Below are 22,724 nucleotides of genomic sequence, written 5' to 3'. Positions count from 1 at the left end.
TGAAATGGCGGATAAATACCATGTAGTAGGTAGGTATGGTGGACACAAATGGCATAGTGGTTGGCTCAAGTATTTTGGATGCATGAGAAGTATTCCCTCTCGATACAAGGTTTAGACTAGCAAGGTTATTTGAAACAAACACAAGGATGAACGGTGCAGCAAAACTCACATAAAAGACATATTGTAAACATCATAATACTCTACACCGTCTTCCTTGTTGTTCAAAACTCAATACTAGATGTTATCTAGACTCTAGAGAAACCAAATATGCAAACCAAATTAGCAAGCTCTAAGTATTTCTTCATTAATAGGTGCAAATTATATGATGCAAGAGCTTAAACATGAGCACAACAATTGCCAAGTATCAAATTATCCAAGACATTTTAGAGTTACTACATGTAGCATTTTCTAATTCCAACCATATAACAATTTAACGAAGAAGAAACTTCGCCATGAATACTATGAGTAGAGCCTAAGGACATACTTGTCCATATGCTACAGCGGAGCGTGTCTCTCTCCCATAAAGTGAATGCTAGGATCCATTTTATTCAAACAAAACAAAAACAAAAACAAACCGACGCTCCAAGCAAAGTACATAAGATGTGACGGAATAAAAATATAGTTTCAGGGGAGGAACCGGATAATGTTGTCGATGAAGAAGGGGATGACTTGGGCATCCCCAAGCTTAGACGCTTGAGTCTTCTTAGAATATGCAGGGGTGAACCACCGGGCATCCCCAAGCTTAGAGCTTTCACTCTCCTTGATCATATTGTATCATCCTCCTCTCTTGATCCTTGAAAACTTCCTCCACACCAAACTCGAAACAACTCATTAGAGGGTTAGTGCACAATAAAAATTAACATGTTCAGAGGTGACACAATCATTCTTAACACTTCTGGACATTGCATAAAGCTACTGGACATTAATGGATCAAAGAAATTCATCCAACATAGCAAAAGAGGCAATGCAAAATAAAAGGCAGAATCTGTCAAAACAGAACAGTCCGTAAAGATGGATTTTATTAGGCCACCAGACTTGCTCAAATGAAAATGCTCAAATTGAATGAAAGTTGCGTACATATCTGAGGATCATGCACGTAAATTGGCTTAATTTTCTGAGCTACCTACAGGGAGGTAGACCCAGATTCGTGACAGCAAAGAAATCTGGAACTGCGCAGTAATCCAAATCTAGTACTTACTTTACTATCAAAGACTTTACTTGGCACAACAAAACTCAAAACTAAGATAAGGAGAGGTTGCTACAGTAGTAAACAACTTCCAAGACTCAAATATAAAACAAAAATACTGTAGTAAAAACACATGGGTTATCTCCCAAGAAGTTCTTTCTTTATAGCCATTAAGATGGGCTCAGCAGTTTTAATGATGCACTCGCAAGAAATAGTATTTGAAGCAAAAGAGAGCATCAAGAGGCAAATTCAAAACACATTTAAGTCTAAAATGCTTCCTATGCATAGGAATCTTGTGAATAAACAAGTTCATGAAGAGCAAAGTAACAAGCATAGGAAGATAAAACAAGTGTAGCTTCAAAAATTTCAGCACATAGAGAGGTGTTTTAGTAACATGAAAATTTCTACAACCATATTTTCCTCTCTCATAATAATTTTTAGTAGCATCATGAGCAAACTCAACAATGTAACTATCACATAAAGCATTCTTATCATGAGTCTCATGCATAAAATTATTACTCTCCACGTAAGCATAATCAATTTTATTAGTTGTAGTGGGAGCAAATTCAACAAAGTGGCTATCATCATATATAGGAGGCATATTGTAATCATAAAAGAAAATTTTCTCCTCAATGCTTGGGGGACTAAAAAGATCATGCTCATCAGAGCCAGCCTCCCCAAGCTTAGAATTTTTAATAGCATTAGCAACAATGGTGTTCAAAGCATCCATAGTAATAGCATTCCCATTAGCATGCATATAAAGTTCCATGGGTTTCTTAATTCTCTCTTCAAACACATCATGTCCTAATTCAAGATAAAGTTCATAAAGATCTCTCATATTTTTGTTGTTTTCCATTATGCTTAACTAGTGAAATAAAAACATGCATGATATTAAGTAAAGTAAAACAAGTAACTAATTTTTTTGTGTTTTTGATATAGCAAACAAGATAGCAAATAAAGTAAAACTAGCAACTAATTTTTTTGTGTTTTGATATAATGCAGCAAACAAAGTAGTAAATAAAATAAAGCAAGACAAAAACAAAGTAAAGAGGTTGAGAAGTGGAGACTCCCCTTGCAGCCGTGTCTTGATCTCACCTGAGCAACGGCGCCGTGAAAAATATGCTTGATGGCGTGTATTTCACACGTTCGTTGGGCAACCCCAAGAGGAAGGTATGATGCGCACAGCAAGCAAGTTTTCCTCGAAAGAAACCAAGGTTTATCGAACCAGGAGGAGCCAAGAAGCACGTTGAAGGTTGATGGCGGCGGGATGTAGTGCGGCGCAACACCAGAGATTCCGGCGCCAACGTGGAACCCGCACAACACAACCAAAGTACTTTGCCCCAACGAAACAGATGAGGTTGTCAATCTCACCGGCTTGCTGTAACAAAGGATTAACCGTATTGTGTGGAAGATGATTGTTTGCAGAGAAAACAAGTAAAACAAGTATTGCAGCAGATTTGTATTTCAGTGATTAAAAGAATGGACCGGGGTCCACAGCTCACTAGAGGTGTCTCTCCCATAAGATAAAAGCATGTTGGGTGAACAAATTACAGTCGGGCAATTGACAAATAGAGAGGGCATAACAATGCACATACATGGCATGATAAGTATAGTGAGATTTAATTGGGCATTACGACAAAGTACATAGACCGCCATCCAACCGCATCTATGCCTAAAAAGTCCACCTTCAGAGTTATCATCCGAACCCCTTCCAGTATTAAGTTGCAAAGCAACGAGACAATTGCATTAAGTATGGTGCGTAATGTAATCAACAACTACATCCTCGGACAAAGCGCCAATGTTTTATCCCTAGTGGCAATAGCACAACACAACCTTAGAACTTTCTCGTCACCGTCCTGGTGTCAATGCAGTGCATGAACCCACTATCGAGCATAAATACTCCCTCTTGGAGTTAAAAGCAAAAACTTGGCCAGAGCCTCTACTAATAACGGAGAGCATGCAAGATCATAAACAACACATATGCAATAACTTGATAATTAACATAACATGGTATTCTCTATCCATCGGATCCCGACAAACACAACATAGAGTATTACAGAATAGATGATCTTGATCATGTTAGGCAGCTCACAAGATCCAACAATGAAGCACAATGAGGAGAAGACAATCATCTAGCTACCGCTATGGACCCATGGTCCAGGGGTGAACTACTCACTCATCACTCCGGAGGCGACCATGGCGGTGTAGAGTCCTCCGGGAGATGAATCCCCTCTCCGGCAGGGTGCCGGAGGAGATCTCCGGAATCCCCGCGAGATGGGATCGGCGGCGGCGGCGTCTCGCAAGGTTTTCCGTATCGTGGTTTTTCGCCTCGGGGTTTCGCGACGGAGGCTTTAAGTAGGCGGAAGGGCAGAGTCGGGGGCCGACGAGGGGCCCACACCACAGGGCGGCGCGGGCCCCCCTTGGCCGCGCCGCCATGTGGTTTGGCCACCTCGTGGCCCCACTTCGTATGCTCTTCGGTCTTCCGGAAGGTTCGTGGCGAAATAGGCCCCCGGGTCTTCGTTTCGTCCAATTCCGAGAATATTTCGTTACTAGGATTTCTGAAACCAAAAACAGCAGAAAACAGAACCGGCACTTCGGCATCTTGTTAATAGGTTAGTTCCAGAAAATGCACGAATATGACATAAAGTGTGCATAAAACATGTAGGTATCATCAATAATATGGCATAGAACATAAGAAATTATCGATACATCGGAGACGTATCATGGCCGCGTCTCCTGCGCCATGCACTCTTCGCCTTCTTGCCCGGTGAACAATAGACTGATCGTTGGAATAAGGAAGCCGACGACGGCCGATCGCAATCTAATCTTGCGACCGGCCGTCATCGGTTTCCTTATTCCAACGATCAGTCTATTGGTTCACCGGCAAGAAAGCGAACAGTGCAGGACGCGGGACACACGGCCACAAGGGAGGCGGCTCGGACTGCCGTGGTTCTGCGCCGGAGAGGCAGATCGGCGTTGTTGTCTCGTCAAGGACCCGTTCACGGAACGGCGGCCGGGGAAAGGGGGCCCTTCTGCAAAGTATACTGCGGCGTATACTGCAACTATGGTTTCTGAGCATAGTATTTGTGTTGACCAACAATGTATGAGGCACTTATTCCATTTTGTCATTCCATTTGCTTTGGTATTTCCAAAATGCCGATGATTAAAATGTTTGGTCACCGTACACTTGGGGGTGGCGTAAGTGAGCCTGGTAAGATAGTACAAATATCAATCTCTTGTGCATCGGACTTGGTCTCACTAACGCCATCCCTAAATGTTAAGACTTGTGTTGACCAACAATGTATGAGGCATTTATTCCATTTCTCTTGTACGTGCATCGGACTTGTTGGTCTCACTTTCTTCCATTTTAATCATAGTCGGAACCGGATGAAGACCCCGATGCAAGCGAGCCTGGTGGGTAGAGAGGAGGGAGCAAAGGAGGAACCGGATGAAGACTAGCTACTTTGTATCTCGAAATTGTGAATTTTGTATGAATTAAGAGTTGTATGCAAAACATTTGACACTTGCTACTATATATGTATCTCGATCGGGCTCTAAGTACTGTGATGATGATGTCTACATTATATATGTGCAATGTACATGCTATTTATATTATATCTGCATATTTCTATATGTTGTTGTATATAACCTGTATATTTCTGTCTATAAACTGCATGTGTATAGCAGGCAGCACAAAATCATGTATAATACAAGCAAGTTCTGTGGCGCACTAAAAATCAATTCTGTTGCGCACCCTTTTCTGTGGCGCACCCAAGCACCCGTGCGCCACAAAAACCTTAATTCTGTGGCGCATGGGTCGGTGCGCCACAGAAACCTTATTTTTGTGGCGCACCCCCCATGCGCCACAGAATCCACTTTTAGTGCGCCACTGATGAGGCTTTTCCTACTAGTGGCGACTCAATCAGATCTACGATCGGTAAACCAAAAAAGAAAACGCCGGTCAAGCGACCGGTGGAGCAAAAAGAAAACCAATCTACAGATTGGAAAAAAAAAGACTCGATGGCAGCGGATCGGCGGACGAACCCTCATACGGGTTGCGCGGCCCCCGGAGTAGATCATGGAGATCGACCTCCCCGGGGGCGGCGCAGCACTGAAGATTGGGCGGCGGCTAGGTTAGGATCTGCGCCGCTCTGATACCATGTAGAACGATAGAGAGAGGTTTGGCGTAATATGTTGGATGTTGTATTGAGCCTCTCGGCGAGTATATATAAGGGTACAAGTCTTGGGAGCCAAGAAGGCTATTCTAGAGATAAGGTAGGAGATGATTGCAAATCATATACTATCAAATACACATATACCAAATATATCTCTAACAGAGCGGACATTTTATTCTTTTTTTGCGAGGGAAAATAGATTTTATTAAATAGCAGGGTTACATTCAGATACAATTATATCAGCAATTTCTGGCAGGGGACTACCCAGAGATATCTCTGTTTTCCCCTGAACCCTACCCAGCTGGGCAAGCACATGGCTTGCATTGTTTGCATCCCTACTAATCTTAACGAGCTTGTTTTCTCTTTCCCTTAAGAGATCTCTTATAGCATTGATCCTGAAGGCATGGATAGAGGCATTTGGAGTGCTCTGCTGAATCCATTTGATTCCTTCCAAACAGTCCGATTCTAATATAAAGTTCATTGGAGTCCAGAGTAGAGCAAGTTTGGCTCCCTCCTCGATCGCCAGGAGCTCGGCCTCTAGGGCGTCTTGGCAGTTCAGCAGCTGTCGACATGCCGTGAAGATGACCTTTCCTTGGTAGTCCCGCATCACCATGCCTATACCTGCCCTTCCATCGTTCGAATAAGCTCCATCGACATTCAACTTGGCGTGGTCCCTTGGCGGTGGCAGCCATTTCTGTTTCACTGCCTGTCGCCTGCTGTCGTTTCGAATGTCCCTTTTAAAACCCCGCTGTTGATCTATCACCATCTTCCCCTTTACTATATCCGCATCTGGGGATTGTTTTATCAGCAAGAGGGAGTCCAGATAGCTTACCAAGAATCTCCTCGAACCTTCGATGGGCGGGCAAGGTTTGTCATGCGTGAGCTCATTATGTGCATGCCAAATCCGCCACAGTGTCATAAGAGTTTTCACCCGCTGGTCTTCCGAACAAGCATGAAGTAAATGCATCAGCCAATCCTGTCCTTCCGGCCTTAGCACCTCAATATTCGGTAAGTCCCATTCTTCCGACATTGCTCGCCATAGTCCTTGTGCATGCGGACAACGAAAGAAAATATGGATGGCATCCACGTCCTCTCGGCCGCAAATTTGGCACACCGCCGTAACTGCCATACACCTGCGCTTCATATTAACTTGAGTTGCTATAGCGTTCCGACAAATCTTCCAAACCAGGGTCCGGACTTTAGGCGGAACTGGGCAATTCCAAATCATCTTCCAGCTTGTGCTTGCCCCGTCCGGCCGTGAACTCGTGGCGCCGCGGTCCTGCTGCATCATACTCTTGTGTAACGCAAATCTATATGCACTTTTAACAGTGAACAACCCGTTCTTCTCTGGGAACCAGGCCACAAAGTCGTCCTCATTCCTACTTGATGGTTTGATACGTATAATGTCCTGGATATCATCCTGGCGAAAATATTGTTCCAAACGCTCCATATGCCATGTTCCATCTGGCAACAGGAAGTCTGCCACCCACCGGTATCGACATCTCCCTTGCTCTGATCGTGGTTTGTGACTAGCTTCTCTTGGAATCCATAGGTCCCTCCAGGCTCCCAATTATTTAGTACACTTAGTGATCACAAAATACAAAATATGTCTGTGTATTAAGTTGATGCAACACTTGGACTGCCCTAGCAGGACGGGCTTGCCACCGGCCCACCGCTCTATGTGGCAACTATCGGACAATCCTGAGCTTGGTTATCTCAGCACCAAAAAAGTACATGAGCACAGGGCTTGCCGTTCACTAACAAATCAGAGAAAAACAATTTGCACTGATAAGGGCAGACATGCTACACAACTACTCTAAACTGAAGGTACACATGTTATAAGAACAACACATTATCACACCAACGACATGAAGTGAGACATGCGTACGTGCGGTCTTCATTTCATTGATGGGGGCATGTTGAGTCAATGGAAGAGAAAATAAACTATTAGTATTATAGAAAAATTACAAATGCACAAATGTAAAATGCAAATGGTACTCGCAGAGTCAAAAACACGTAGCAAAACAACCCATTACTTGAGGTTACTCTTGAGACTGCCATATGAAACCGCCCATGAGGGAAGACATGTTTTGGCAGGTAAAAAGTATGCGTACATGAAACGTACTAGTGGTTGGGCGCCCCATGGGGCGCCTCCTCGCCGGTGATTTGCGATCAAATCCCAAGACCTAATGATAAATAGTGACCTGTCACATGGATTCTCTGACGATCGGCTGCTCAGCTTGTATGTTTAACTTAGCACGTGGAAAATCCATTGATTAATAGTAGCACCTGGGTGCTGGATTTTGAACCCTTAATTTGCTTACTTGAACACAAAACTTGAAAAATAATCTCTTGACAATAAACTTATGATGGAATTATGGAGCACAAGGAAGCCATAATGCATTAGGTAACATTTTGCAGCATTTTCCAACACATCTTGAAAATAGTAAAAAAAAATACACAACGGGAAAAAATGCACACTTTGTGAAGAGCTTGAGCACTTATAGTCCTAAACTTGTTCTGTACATTGTATTACAGGCAGCAGCAGGCCAGAGCTAGAACGGTCTGGTCACGCCTTGCCAAAGTAGCTAGAGGCCGAGCGACAATTAATTGAGTTCAGCGCAACAAAGCCAATAAAGCCTTCAAGGCTGACCTGCAAGAATTGAAGAATCACCAGGTTTAGCTAGTATGTTTGATTGGCATGACGAGACAAATTCAAGGTAGCAGTACTGATTTAGCTAGTAGGCTTCTAATTTTTCCACCAAAAAATACATGATTGCAAAACTGTTAACAAACAACTACTGATACTGCAAACGGGTGAACACAGAATAAATGAGATACACTGATTTGCCTGCTATATTGTTGCAATATTCACGCTTCTTCTAATTGATCGTAACAGTGAACAAGGTAAGTATATATTGTCAGAGTTAGTGCTAAAGTATGTTGGAAAGGGGAATCGTATACATATCTAAAAGTAGTATCATTTCTCTCTAAATTTTAGTTCAGCACAAGTTCAAAAAGCCGAGTCTGCAGCACAATTGAAATCAGAAACGACGCCTGAACAAACTCTATGCCAACTCAAAGCAAATAAGTCAGTACTTTCTGCTGAAGGTTGAGTGAGCCTGAACCTAGCATGGTTATAACTCTACACTGGACCCAAAATTCAGCACATAAGAACATTAGTTGCTCCTGTAAATATAGGAGCTGGATGGTATGTGTGCCATTTCACCTCCCATCCGCCCAAAGTAACTTTCTGGTAAGTAGGACCATCTCTCCATGATATCTACTATCTTGTTTTGCGGGATTTAAATTGTAATAAATATGATTTTTTATATAGTTCTTCAATTTGCAAGCTACCTATCCTAGGAAGTTGTGATATCATTCAACTTTTGTGATGTTTCCACCAAATTGGATTTTTTTTTCTTTTCGTAGCTGCACATGGGCATCCAGCTGGTTGCAGAAAAAAATGTGTTGAACCCATTAGATGGACTTAAGACGGTACAAGATGAGTACGAACACAAGTATAGTCATGTATCTCTATCTTGATGGCCATCACCGCCACGACCTTGCATACATCCACAAGCAGGCTCAACTTCACCAAATCTTATGAACAAACAATGAAACAAATAAGGATACGCTCTGGAGAATTATACCTCTGATTTTTTAGGGGGGAATCACCGCACCTGAAGAAGGTTGTTGGGATTCTTATTGGACACCGGCTCAGTCCTCTGTAACCATCCCTAACTCCTTCGAGAGGGGTCAGAACAAAGACAGGTGAACCGATGTGCATAACCGAACCGGATATGGTTTTTACAGTTTATGGTTACAGTTACAGTTAGTAAAATAGCAAACCGAAAGCCTTCGGTTAATTCGGTTTTTAACCGAAAAACCGTGGTTAAACCGAAAGAAAACCGAACGTCTAACCTAGCACAAAATTCCGATCTGTAGGCCAGCCCAACTTCGCAGATAATCTTAATATACCACATGAAGTGATTACCTTTCACGTAAGTTGCACCATCGTGGTGGTTTGACCACGTAATTGTCTGCATGTGTACCCATTGGTTGATAGTTCGACCCCTCTGGCTTTCTAATTTTTTTTTTGTTTTTTCTTTTCCTTGTTTGGCGAATCTTTTAGTACGGTTATGAAAAATACATCCATATTTTACTTTGTTTGGAATTTCTTTACTTTTTGTTTTCCTCTCTTGCAAAATCTTTAGTGAAATATAAATAATGAATAATATATAGTTTCGAATCTAAAATCGCGTCAACTTTGGTTAATTTGGTTATTACCGAAACCAAACCGAAGTTTAACAGTTATTACCGAAACCGAACCGTATTTTTATACATAATCGTATTAACCGAAGTATTGAAACTGTATTTACCGTATAACCAAAATAACCGAACCGAATTAACCATATTAACCGAATGCGCAGCCGGTGAACCCAATGAGAGAGGAAATAACTGAGCGCACCCATTCTAGGCAGCAGTGTTCACTGTTTCCAGCCACCGCACAAGAGAGGGGAGAGAAGACATGGCAAGAGAGGAGAGCTCGCCCATTCTACACCGCCGTGTCTCGCCGTTCCTCGTCGTGAGACAAGAGAGAGAACAGGACGAGAGAGCATAGAAGGAGGGAGAGGATGCCCTGACCACCCCTCGCCGTTCCCCGCCGCCGGCTGCCCACTCGCCATTGCCGCCGCCGCCACCGCTAGGATAGAGAGATGGGAGAGAAATAGGGTTTGGAAGGGAGGAAGCGTAAGAGAGCGGAGGAAAACGTAAATCTGCCGGCTGATGGATTGTGATGCACGGTTTTTTTCCTCGCCCGCCAATCCACGCACGGTCTTTTCCTCGCTCGCCCAGTCCATGCGCGGCAGGGGGATATCGTGGATAGGCTAGGAAGACGCCCCACCCACACGCACTTACTTATTCTCAATGAGGAAGATGAGACTTTCAAGATGGTACGGGTGGACGCGGTCACCGGAAATTATTAAATCATTAGCAAATGTTGTCCTATAGAGGATCCATCAATTTATGTTGGAACCATCATCTTGCTCAATGAGATCTCTACAAGGAAGACTATCAAAACTTGGTGCAACCGATGGAGTGGTTGCTTGGAGCAAGTGAGGAATGCACCTCCAAATGGTGCCACCATTGATGAATATGCAAGTTTATTGCGTTTCTTGGTTTATGGCAATTGTCTCATATCAATGTGTTTCGTATCTATGAACAATGTAGGGCCGCATTGCACAAGAAATGTATAAGCTAATGGTATGATGTAAAGGCAAACCATGTGTGTCCCAACGTTGTTGGAAATTGCTAAAAAAAACAATGAGAAGTGGAGGGGAGGGGGAAAAGAAAAACGGAGTTGAATTTTTGGGGCAAGCAAGCGAAGATGGATGGGAGGAAGAGATCAAAGTAGAATGTGAAGAAATGGCCGAGGCTCGCCTCCACGCGGCGGCCGCTGCGCCGCACCGGGGTGCCCACCCCTCGGCCTCCTCAGCTCCCCCAACCCTCCCGCCGCCGCCCTACGCGTCACCGGGCAAAGCCCGTGCGGAGCGGCGGCGGCTTTCCTCGGCCAGGAGATCGGGGGTGCGGCGGCGACCCGTCCCCCCATTTCAAGTGGCGGCAGAGCAGAGTGGCGGCGACCAAAGTGGGGTGCTCCTACGGGAAATCTTCCTCAGGCCACTGATGTCTACGGGTGCTTCTATTCTTGTAGACAGTGTTGGGCCTCCAAGAGCAGAGGTTTGTAGAACAGCAGCAAGTTTCCCTTAAGTGGATCACCCAAGGTTTATCGAACTCAGGGAGGAAGAGGTCAAAGATATCCCTCTCATGCAACCCCGCAACCACAAAGCAAGAAGTCTCTTGTGTCCCCAACACACCTACTACACTTGTCAGATGTATAGGTGCACTAGTTCGGCGAAGAGATAGTGAGATGCAAGTAATATGGATGAGTATGAGTGGTAATAGCAATCTGAATAAAATATGGCAGCGAGTAAACATGCAACAAAACAAGTAAACAAACGGAGATTCGATGCTTGGAAGCAAGGCCTAGGGATCCCGCTTTCACTAGTGGACACTCTCAACAATGATCACATAATAGGACTACTCTACACCCTCTTGTTGGATGATGAACACCACTAACTGTGTAGGATTACACGAACCCTCAATGCCGGAGTTAACAAGCTCCACAATATTCAATGTTCATATTTAAATAATCTTAGAGTGTAAGATAGATCAACACAATCACACCAAGAACTAACATAGCATGCACACTGTCACCATCACACTATGAAGGAGGCATAAATCACATCAATTCTTGTCATAGCAATAGTTAACTTCATAATCTACAAGAGATTACAATCATAACCCATGCCAAGTACTACACGATGCACACACTATCACCATTACACCGTGTAGGAGGAATAGACTACTTTAATAACATCACTAGAGTAGCACATAGATGATATTCAACTAGATCACATAAAGAGAGAGATGAACCACATAGCTACAGCGGAGCCCTCAGCCCCGGGGTGAATTACTCCCTCCTCATCATGGAGACAGCGATGGCGGTGAAGATGGCGGTGGAGACGGCGGTGGAGATGACTCCGGGGCAATTCCCCGTCCCGGCAGGTGCCGGAACGAGACTTCGTCCCCCGAATTGGAGTTTCGCGATGTGGCGGCGCCCCGGAGTCTTTCTCGGAGTTTCGTCAAGAGGTACTGCGTTTTTAGGTCGAAAGGGCTTAAATAGGCGAAGAGACGGAGTCGGAGGGGCCACGGGGCCTCCTCCCCATAGGCCGGCGCGGCCAGGGTGGAGCCCGCGCGGCCCTGTCGTGTGGGGCCCCCTGGCTCGCCTCCGAATCTCCTTCGGTGTTCTGGGGCCTTCCGGGAAAATAGGATGTTTGGTCTTCGTTTCGTCGAATTCCGAGAATATTGCCCGAACAGCCTTTCTGGAACCAAAAACAACAGAAAACAGGAACTGGCACTGTGGCATCTTGTTAATAGGTTAGTTCCGGAAAACGCATAAAAACGATATAAAGTGTGAACAAAACATGTAGGTATTGTCATAAAACAAGCATGGAACATCAGAAATTATAGATACGTTGGAGACGTATCAGCATCCCCAAGCTTAGTTCCTGCTCGTCCCGAGCAGGTAAACGATAACAAAGATAATTTCTGGAGTGACATGCCATCATAACCTTGATCATACTATTGTGAGCATATGTAATGAATGCAGCGATCAAAACAATGGTAATGACATGAGTAAACAAATGAATCATAAAGCAAAGACTTTTCATGAATAGTACTTTCAAGACAAGCATCAATAAGTCTTGCATAAGAGTTAACTCATAAAGCAATAATTCAAAGTAAAAGGTATTGAAGCAACATAAAGGAAGATTAAGTTTCAGCGGTTGCTTTCAACTTATAACATGTATATCTCATGGATAATTGTCAACATAGAGTAATATAACAAATGCAATATGCAAGTATGTAACAATCAATGCACAGTTCACACAAGTGTTTGCTTCTTGAGGTGGAAAGAGATAGGTGAACTGACTCAACATAAAAGTAAAAGAAAGGTCCTTCAAAGAGGAAAGCATCGATTGCTATATTTGTGCTAGAGCTTTTATTTTGAAAACATGAAACAATTTTGTCAACGGTAGTAATAAAGCATATGTATCATGTAAATTATATCTTACAAGTTGCAAGCCTCATGCATAGTATACTAATAGTGCCCGCACCTTGTCCTAATTAGCTTGGACTACCGGGATCATCGCAATACACATGTTTTAACCAAGTGTCACAAAGGGGTACCTCCATGCCGCATGTACAAAGGTCTAAGGAGAAAGCTCGCATTTTGGATTTCTCGCTTTTGATTATTCTCAACTTAGACATCCATACCGGGACAACATGGACAACAGATAATGGACTCCTCTTTAATGCATAAGCATGTAGCAACAATTAGTGTTCTCATATGAGATTGAGGATATATGTCCAAAACTGAAACTTCCACCATGATTCATGGCTTTAGTTAGCGGCCCAATGTTCTTCTCTAACAATATGCATGCTCTAACCATTAAGTGGTAGATCTCCCTTACTTCAGACAAGACGGACATGCATAGCAACTCACATGATATTCAACAAAGAGTAGTTGATGGCGTCCCCAGGAAAATGGTTATCGCACAACAAGCAACTTAATAAGAGATAAAGTGCATAAGTACATATTCAATACCACAATAGTTTTTAAGGCTATTTTGTCCCATGAGCTATATATTGCAAGGCGAATGATGGAAATTTAAAGGTAGCACTCAAGCAATTTACTTTGGAATGGCGGAGAAATACCATGTAGTAGGTAGGTATGGTGGACACAAATGGCATAGTGGTTGGCTCAAGGATTTTGGATGCATGAGAAGTATTCCCTCTCGATACAAGGTTTAGGCTAGCAAGGTTATTTGAAACAAACACAAGGATGAACCGGTGCAGCAAAACTCACATAAAAGACATATTGTAAACATTATAAGACTCTACACCGTCTTCCTTGTTGTTCAAAACTCAATACTAGAAATTATCTAGACTTTAGAGAGACCAAATATGCAAACCAAATTTTAGCAAGCTCTATGTATTTCTTCATTAATGGGTGCAAAGTATATGATGCAAGAGCTTAAACATGAGCACAACAATTGCCAAGTATCAAATTATCCAAGACATTTTATCAATTACTACATGTAGCATTTCCCGTTTCCAACCATATAACAATTAACGAAGCAGTTTCAACCTTCGCCATGAACATTAAAAGCTAAGAACACATGTGTTCATATGAACCAGCGGAGCGTGTCTCTCTCCCACACAAGCATTTATTCAAACATAAACAAAAACAAAAACAAACAGACGCTCCAAGTAAAGTACATAAGATGTGACCGAATAAAAATATAGTTTCAAGAGAAGAAACCTGATAAGTTGTCGATGAAGAAGGGGATGCCTTGGGCATCCCCAAGCTTAGATGCTTGAGTCTCCTTGAAATATGCAGGGATGAACCACGGGGGCATCCCCAAGCTTAGACTCTTCACTCTTCTTGATCATAGTATATCATCCTCCTCTCTTGACCCTTGAAAACTTCCTCCACACCAAACTCAAAGAAAGTCATTAGAGGGTTAGTGCATAATCAAAAACTCACATGTTCAGAGGTGACACAATCATTCTTAACACTTCTGGACATTGCTCAAAGCTATTGGAAGGTAATGGAACAAAGAAATCCACCCAACACAGCGAAAGAAGCAATGCGAAATAAAAGGCAGAATCTGTCAAAACAGAACAGTCCGTAAAGACGAATTTTATTGAGGCACCAGACTTGCTCAAATGAAAATGCTCAAATTAAATGAAAGTTGCGTACATATCTGAGGATCACTCACGTAAATTGGCATAATTTTCTGAGTTACGTACAGAGAATTAGGCCCAGATTCGTGACAGCAAAGAAATCTGTTTCTGCGCAGTAATCCAAATCTAGTATGAACCTTACTATCAAAGACTTTACTTGGCACAACAATGCAATAAAAATAAGATAAGGAGAGGTTGCTACAGTAGTAACAACTTCCAAGACTCAAATACAAAATAAAAGTACTGTAGCAAAATAAACACATGGGTTATCTCCCAAGAAGTTCTTTCTTTATAGCCATTAAGATGGGCTCAACAGTTTTTATGATGTACTCGCAAGAAATAGTATTTGAAGCAAAAAGAGAGCATCAAGAAGCAAATTCAAAACACATTTAAGTCTACCCCACTTCCTATGCAAAGGAATCTTGTACACAAATGAATTCATGAAGAACAAAGTGACAAGCATAAGAGGATAAAACACGAGTAACTTCAAGATTCTCAACATAAAGAGGGGAAACTTAATATTATTAAGATGCATATAACCATGTTTCCCTCTCTCATAATAACTTTCAGTAGCATCATTGATGAAATCCACAATATACCCATCACTTAAAACATTCTTATCATGGTTCATATTCATAGGAGTATCATTAATTTTGGCATAAGAAGAGTTCTTCTCATTAATAGTAATTGGAGCAGGATTATTATCAAGAATTTGAACATGGTAAACAAGTTGCATATTAAGGGAATTGGTTTTGGCAATCCAATCATAACTATGACAAGTTTCATAAGGATAGTTATAACCTATATCATAGCATTCTTTATAATAACCATTAAAGGTCGGAGGCACAGTGTCATCATAAGAAATAGAATAGTTATCTTTCACAGTCGGTTTATCTGTGACCATACCATCATTGTTATTAGAAGGAGATGTATCAAACACATAATGATCAGTAGCAAAAGGATTTTCAAACACCTCTTCCCCAAGCTTAGAGCTTTCTATATCATTATGGGAGGAAGCATGCATAGTACTGATACTATGGTAATTATTAACATCATCATTTTCAGAATTAGTTTCCCAGAGATTTGCAATATCAAAAGTAGTGTGCTCTTTCAAATCATGATCACTAATGTAGGTAAAGGGCATAGGAAGATCATTGTATTCAGATTCATTATCATAATAATCATCAGGAGCAACATACTTACGGTTACCTATCGTTATCTCATACACGCGGGGATATGTTGTTACCTCTTTCTTTTTATTCCCCTTCTTCTTCTTCTTCTTCTTCTTCTTCTTCTTCTTCTTCTTCTTCTTCGTTCCCTTCTTCTTCTTCTTCTCCTTTTCCTCGTTCCATTCTTTAGGAGGGAGAGGCTTGATGAGAGGCTTCTCCACATAACCTGCTTTATTTCCAGAAACAATAGAATAAACTTGGGAGGATTCCTCCTTTTCATTAATAAGTTCAAAACACACAGCGGTCCTATCATATTTTGGCAAGGTGTCATCTTCTAAAATATTTTGTATGTAAGTATTTGTATGGCAATTATTAATGCAATAAGAAAAACACCCATGCAGGACATCATCAACATCAAGATCATTACTATCTAACAAAGAAATTTTTCTTGATAACTCTTCACACCACAAGAATAAAGTAAGTTCATCATGCTGATTAGGAGTAATTTCATCATCACAATACAAATTTGCAGCGCTCATGGGGTTCAAATTATCATTGGAGGAGCATTGAAAATTAAAATGACCCACTCTATGGCAAAGTTCACAAATAAAAGGATAGAGGACACAAACCTTTTTACCAAGATCATCTAGCGCCCTAGACCACTTTCTAGTTTTTTCATTAGTATGATGGATACAATATTCATCTTCGATTTGATTAATTCCACAAGGTCTATGCATTCCACAAAAATTAACATGCTTATAGGAAATAGCATTCTTAGGAGTTTGAGCATGTCTATTGCAATCATTAACAACAATTTCATCCTCCATACAAGCCTCTTTAAAAGGTTCATGATACTTATCAAAATTCTTCCTAGGCAATTCAAAATGAGAGGCAAAAGCTTTATAAAGATTTGCAGCAACTTGAGAGTCAAGACCATAGGTAGCACTCATATCTCGAAATTTACCGAGTATCCATAAAAGTTTCAATGCATTCATAATCATAGTTTATACCTGATTCTTTACCTTTGTCGTTCTCCCAATCTTCCGCGTTCTCCTGAATCCGATTAAGAAGGTCCCATTTAAACTCTTCTTTATTGCGCGTGAATGATCCAGAACAAGAAGTATCCAGCAAGGTCTTGTCTTGAAAAGAAAGTCTTGCATAGAAATTATCAATAATAACATTACCAGGAAGCTCATGATTGGGGCATTTGAGCATTAAAGACTTCAATCTCTCCCATGCTTGGGCAATACTTTCTCCATCATGAGGCCAGAAATTATATATTCGGTTTCGGTCTTTGTGAATTTCACTTGGAGGATAGAATTTAGAATAAAATAGAGGCACAATATCCTTCCAATCAAGAGGATGCTCACCCTTCAGCAGTTTATACCAATGCGCCGCTTCACCAGACAAGGACATAGAGAATAATTTCTTCTTCACTTCATCCATAGAGATACCTGCACACTTGAATAACCCGCATAATTCATGCAAAAAGAGTAAATGATCTCCAGGATGAACAGTTCCATCCCCTTCATAGCGGTTATCCACAACACGTTCAATAATTTTCATAGGGATTTTATATGGAATACTTTCAGTAGGTGCATTTAAAATATCACAAGCATCATTAGAGTTATCGCATATGGGAGATAAAGTATTATCAGAGCAAATTTTCTTCCCTAAAGATGGGAAGCTAAAAAGATCACAAAAACTAGCTTCCCCAAGCTTAGACTTCTCCATAGCATTAGCAGTAATTGCATTCATACTAATAACATCGCTACTAGCATGCAAATAAGGTTCCATAGGTTTTTTAATTTTCGCATCAAACAATTCTAAATCAGGAAAAAGATTAAAAAGCTCACCAATTTTTTTGTTGTTTTCCATTATGCCTAACTAGTGAAAATAAAAAACAACAAGATGCAATTGCAGGATCTAAAGGAAATAGCTTCGAGTACTTACAACGGCGAAAATAGCTTAGTAGCCGAGATCCGGAGTGTGAGTACCTTTTACCTTACCTCCCCGGCAACGGCGCCAGAAAATAGCTTGATGTCTACGGGTGCTTCTATTCTTGTAGACAGTGTTGGGCCTCCAAGAGCAGAGGTTTGTAGAACAGCAGCAAGTTTCCCTTAAGTGGATCACCCAAGGTTTATCGAACTCAGGGAGGAAGAGGTCAAAGATATCCCTCTCATGCAACCCTGCAACCACAAAGCAAGAAGTCTCTTGTGTCCCCAACACACCTACTACACCTGTCAGATGTATAGGTGCACTAGTTCGGCGAAGAGATAGTGAGATGCAAGTAATATGGATGAGTATGAGTGGTAATAGCAATCTGAATAAAATATGGCAGCGAGTAAACATGCAACAAAACAATAAACAAACGGAGATTCGATGCTTGGAAGCAAGGCCTAGGGATCCCGCTTTCACTAGTGGACACTCTCAACAATGATCACATAATAGGACTACTCTACACCCTCTTGTTGGATGATGAACACCACTAACTGTGTAGGATTACACGAACCCTCAATGCCGGAGTTAACAAGCTCCACAATATTCAATGTTCATATTTAAATAACCTTAGAGTGTAAGATAGATCAACACAATCACACCAAGAACTAACATAGCATGCACACTATCACCATCACACTATGAAGGAGGCATAAATCACATCAATTCTTGTCATAGCAATAGTTAACTTCATAATCTACAAGAGATTACAATCATAACCCACGCCAAGTACTACACGATGCACACACTATCACCATTACACCGTGTAGGAGGAATAGACTACTTTAATAACATCACTAGAGTAGCACATAGATGATATTCAACTAGATCACATAAAGAGAGAGATGAACCACATAGCAACAGCGGAGCCCTCAGCCCCGGGGGTGAATTACTCCCTCCTCGTCATGGAGACAGCGATGGCGGTGAAGATGGCGGTGGAGACGGCCGTGGAGATGACTCTGGGGGCAATTCCCCGTCCCGGCAGGGTGCCGGAACAGAGACTTCTGTCCCCCGAATTGGAGTTTCACGATGTGGCGGCGCCCCTGGAGTCTTTCTGGAGTTTCGTCAAGAGGTACTGCGTTTTTAGGTCGAAAGGGCTTAAATAGGCGAAGAGACGGAGTCGGAGGGGCCACGGGGCCTCCTCCCCATAGGCTGGCGCGGCCAGGGTAGAGCCCGCGCGGCCCTGTCGTGTGGGGCCCCCCTGGCTCGCCTCCGACTCTCCTTCGGTGTTCTGGGGCCTTCCGGGAAAAATAGGATGTTTGGTCTTCGTTTCGTCGAATTCCGAGAATATTGCCCGAACAGCCTTTACGGAACCAAAAACAGCAGAAAACGAGAACTGGCACTGTGGCATCTTGTTAATAGGTTAGTTCCGGAAAACGCATAAAAACGATATAAAGTGTGAACAAAACATGTAGGTATTGTCATAAAACAAGCATGGAACATCAGAAATTATAGATACGTTGGAGACGTATCAGCCACCTCTGCTTCCCCGAGGATGCCCGGGCTGATCCGGGTTTGGTGGTGGTGGCTTCGTTCTTCGCCGGAGGAGGTCGGCTCGATGCTGGGGTGGCGGATCACATGATCCGTCGACTCCGGCGATGAAGATCTAGTCGACGATGCGCCATCGGTGAAGGGGTCGTTCTTGGCGGATGTTAGCGGCAACTATTGGCGTCGTTTCCTTTGCGAAGGCATCATCTTTGCTGGCCTCTCTGCTTGCTCTCGCCGAGTTGGGGACTCGCGGCTGTCGGTCAAAACCGTGCCACGATTGGCGGGCGATGGCGGTGTTAAGCGTCGCTTCCTTCTTGAAGGCATCGTCGTCGCAGTCTGCGGTTACTCACTCATGCTGCTCCGGGGGAAACCCAAGATCCAGCCTAGATCGGACGATGACGGTGCCCCCCGGCGTCGCGCTACCTCTTGGGGCATCGTTTTTGGAGCAGCGGCTGGATAGAGGTGGATCTTGGTGGAGTGGTGTTCATCCACCACGTTGTCGTCGATGATTCTCAGCGGCGTGGAGCTGCGGAGTATCGAAGACGGGCGAGGACTGCTGGACGTGTGCATGATAGTGGAACTGTCTGGCGTCATGGTGACATCGACGGCAGGCCTGGCGCGGTCAATGCGTTGATCTCACTTGAAGATGGGTTCGAGATAGACGGCGGTTGCGAACTCTGCGACGTGTGCAATGGCACAACCTTAGGGTTTTGCTTTTTGGATGATGTGCGTTGGTGTACCGTCAGGGAGTATGGCCTTATTCTTGATCACCCCCTTCATCGTAGGTATAGCGAGTTGTCGCTAGAAAGGTGGCTTCAAGTTGATCTTTGTATTTTCCTTGTAAGGCATTGCGAATAATATAATAAAGCAGAGAGTTGTGTGCATTCCTTGGAGGCAGAGGCTTGAGCTTTGCTCCTTTATCTAAAAAAAGAAATGAGTTGATAAGCACAAGAAATGACATAGCGGCTCAAGCTTTTACAATTGGAGATGAAGTTCAGCGGAATAAGCAACAAGAGAAGAGGAAACAAGAAGTATATCTTGAGCTGTCCAGGAGCAGCCTGTTCCGTGTCCAAGCCGTAAAAGCGACACAACACAACACAACAGGGAGGTGCCGTTAGCTGCAACACGAAACAGCTACTGCAATCGGAAAAGCATATAGCACCAAAATTTAACGTCAGTGTCACCAAATAAATTAGTTTTGGACACGAGGGAACATGATTCTGCGAGGACTTGCGATGACTGACGTACCTGTTTCTGCACTACACAGTTTCTTCTCCCCTCTTTACTCTGTTGTGTCTCATTCGTGAAGAGGAACGCAATAATTCCCCCACTTTCCCCAAGAAACAGAGTGAGTTTGGCTGGCTAATTGCGTGGGAGCGAGAAACCTCTGCCGCACTTCGTCTTCAAATTATGGTATATATAAGATTCCTCTACTATGGCTGATAGATAACCTGAAGGAAATTCAATTACATGGGATTGTCGATGAATTGCTGTTGTTTTTCAAACTCGGTTTCTGCGTTCTTCTTCCCTGTTGAATTACCTTACCGGGGTAATGATTGGAGTAGATTTTGTGGAAGCAGATGATATTTCCCCCCTTGAATATCCTGTGATGATGATTATGGACTAGAATAGGTAGCGCTTCCACATGCCGAGCTGAGCTCTGAGTTTTGCTGCCATGTAGACGAGCTATTACAGAGGCCAGGAGGCTTCCGCTGGCATGCCCGGTGGCTACAGGAAAGAAAGGGGCGGCCGCAAGCGTCTGACGGCGCAGAAGAGGAAAGAAATCAAAGAAGCCTTTGATCTCTTCGACACCGATGGCTCCGGTAAGAACATGCTGAATTCTTGTTCGCTGAATCCATCCATGAGCATTTCTCTCATCGTTTTCCTTGTGTGCGTGCACGCTTCAGGCACCATTGATCCCAGGGAGCTCAACGTTGCGATGAGGTGCGTTTGATTTCGGAAAAGCAGTAGTACCTCTGAATGAATATGATTCAGACGTCCGTCGTCTAATTCATACTGTATGTTGGTATCTTCACAGAGCTTTGGGGTTCGAGATGACACCTGAGGTAGATATCAAATTGTATAGTTCAGGAGGTACAGTAGTAATTGAGATCGTTCTTGCTTGGAGCACACTTTATTCCCTTTTCTTCTTTGTCCGTGTGTGTGTGTGTGTGCAGCAAATCAACCAGATGATTGCGGAGGTGGACAAGGACGGCAGCGGGACGATCGACCTGGACGAGTTCGTGCACATGATGACGGACAAGATGGGCGAGAGGGACGCCCGGGACGAGCTGCACAAGGCCTTCCGGATCATCGACCAGGACGGAAACGTACGCACGCTGCTCGTGGCCAGCCATGATGATCTTGTGATACACTCGGTGACCCGTGTTAAATCCTCCGCAGGGGAAGATTTCAGACGTGGATATCCAGCGGCTCGCCATCGAGGCCGGCGAGCACTTCACGCTCGATGAGGTCAGGGAGATGATCCAAGCCGCGGACGAAAACGGTACCCGTCTCTCCATCTCTCTGTTTCCCTTGATTCTTATGCCGCGATTACTTTCATCTATGGCAATTGTGCTTCATGTCCTCAACCTACGCTCGGATACAGGTGACGGTGAGATCGACATGGAGGAGTTCATGAAGATGATGAAGCGGACGAACTTCGGGACCGGGTTTTAGCACACACCATACGTCCTGGGATGGCAAGCACCGAACAGACAAATGGTCATCAGAGTTCGCGGATTGAACCTGTCCGTGCTCGATTGTGCCGCAACGCGCTGCATACGCAAATGTAGTTACTTATATCGTATTTGTACATGCATTCCGTAGTGTGGCATATATGTACAAAATATTTAATAATTTGATGCAATAATGCATTCTTATGCTCTACCTCCTGCAAAATATGGGGATTGCTCATTCTGGTGGAGAGGTTTGAAAAGTGCTGCACTTATAGAAGAGCTGCACACCTTGTGTACTATTCACTTATTCAGAATGGTATTTTCAAATTTTATTTTGGTGGAGAGATTGTTTAGAACTACTGTCTTCAAAGAAAACTTTCATAACTTGTACAATTCAGAATGACGTTTCCGTAATACTCGGGATTGATAGATGGTCTTATTTTCATGCAAAGGCAGAGTGGTCACATTTGTTCTACTCTCTCCATCATATGAAACTTATCTAAGATTTATCTAAATTTGGATATCTGTACAACTAGATAGTGTCTAGATACATCTAAATTTTAACGACTCCAAAACAACTTTTGTGAGATGGGGTGGGGGGGGGGGGGGGTACTTTGCTTTACAAGAGAATGTATCTTCTACGGATGGTCTTCTGCATCAG

At 43.1% G+C, this 22,724-nt stretch overlaps 1 protein-coding gene across 2 annotated transcripts; it reads left to right on the top strand.

Moving 5' to 3' along the window:
* Window positions 1–20,602: 20,602 nt before the first annotated feature.
* LOC124650159 (probable calcium-binding protein CML8) lies at window positions 20,603–22,407 on the top strand. Of its 2 annotated transcripts, XM_047189713.1 has the most exons (7): window positions 20,606–20,798; window positions 21,067–21,208; window positions 21,293–21,329; window positions 21,424–21,451; window positions 21,563–21,715; window positions 21,789–21,891; window positions 21,994–22,407. In XM_047189713.1, the coding sequence occupies exons 1-7, from the start codon at window positions 20,796–20,798 to the stop codon at window positions 22,062–22,064; spliced, it is 537 nt and encodes a 178-aa protein (XP_047045669.1). In that variant the 5' UTR covers window positions 20,606–20,795; the 3' UTR covers window positions 22,065–22,407. The 2 variants fall into 2 exon arrangements, with proteins under 2 accessions (XP_047045668.1, XP_047045669.1); XM_047189712.1 differs by having other exon boundaries at window positions 20,603–20,798; window positions 21,424–21,715.
* Window positions 22,408–22,724: the final 317 nt, after the last annotated feature.

The sequence above is a fragment of the Lolium rigidum genome, chromosome 4, assembly GCF_022539505.1.
Source record: "Lolium rigidum isolate FL_2022 chromosome 4, APGP_CSIRO_Lrig_0.1, whole genome shotgun sequence".
Lineage (NCBI taxonomy): Eukaryota > Viridiplantae > Streptophyta > Magnoliopsida > Poales > Poaceae > Lolium > Lolium rigidum.
Note: the sequence above shows the minus strand (reverse complement) of the source record. Positions and strands in the feature narration are given on the sequence as shown.

Coding starts and splice junctions, on each gene's coding strand:
- LOC124650159 (XM_047189712.1), top strand. Junction 21,716..21,788: donor TCATCGACCAGGACGGAAAC/GTACGCACGCTG, acceptor AATCCTCCGCAG/GGGAAGATTTCAGACGTGGA. Junction 21,892..21,993: donor CCAAGCCGCGGACGAAAACG/GTACCCGTCTCT, acceptor GCTCGGATACAG/GTGACGGTGAGATCGACATG.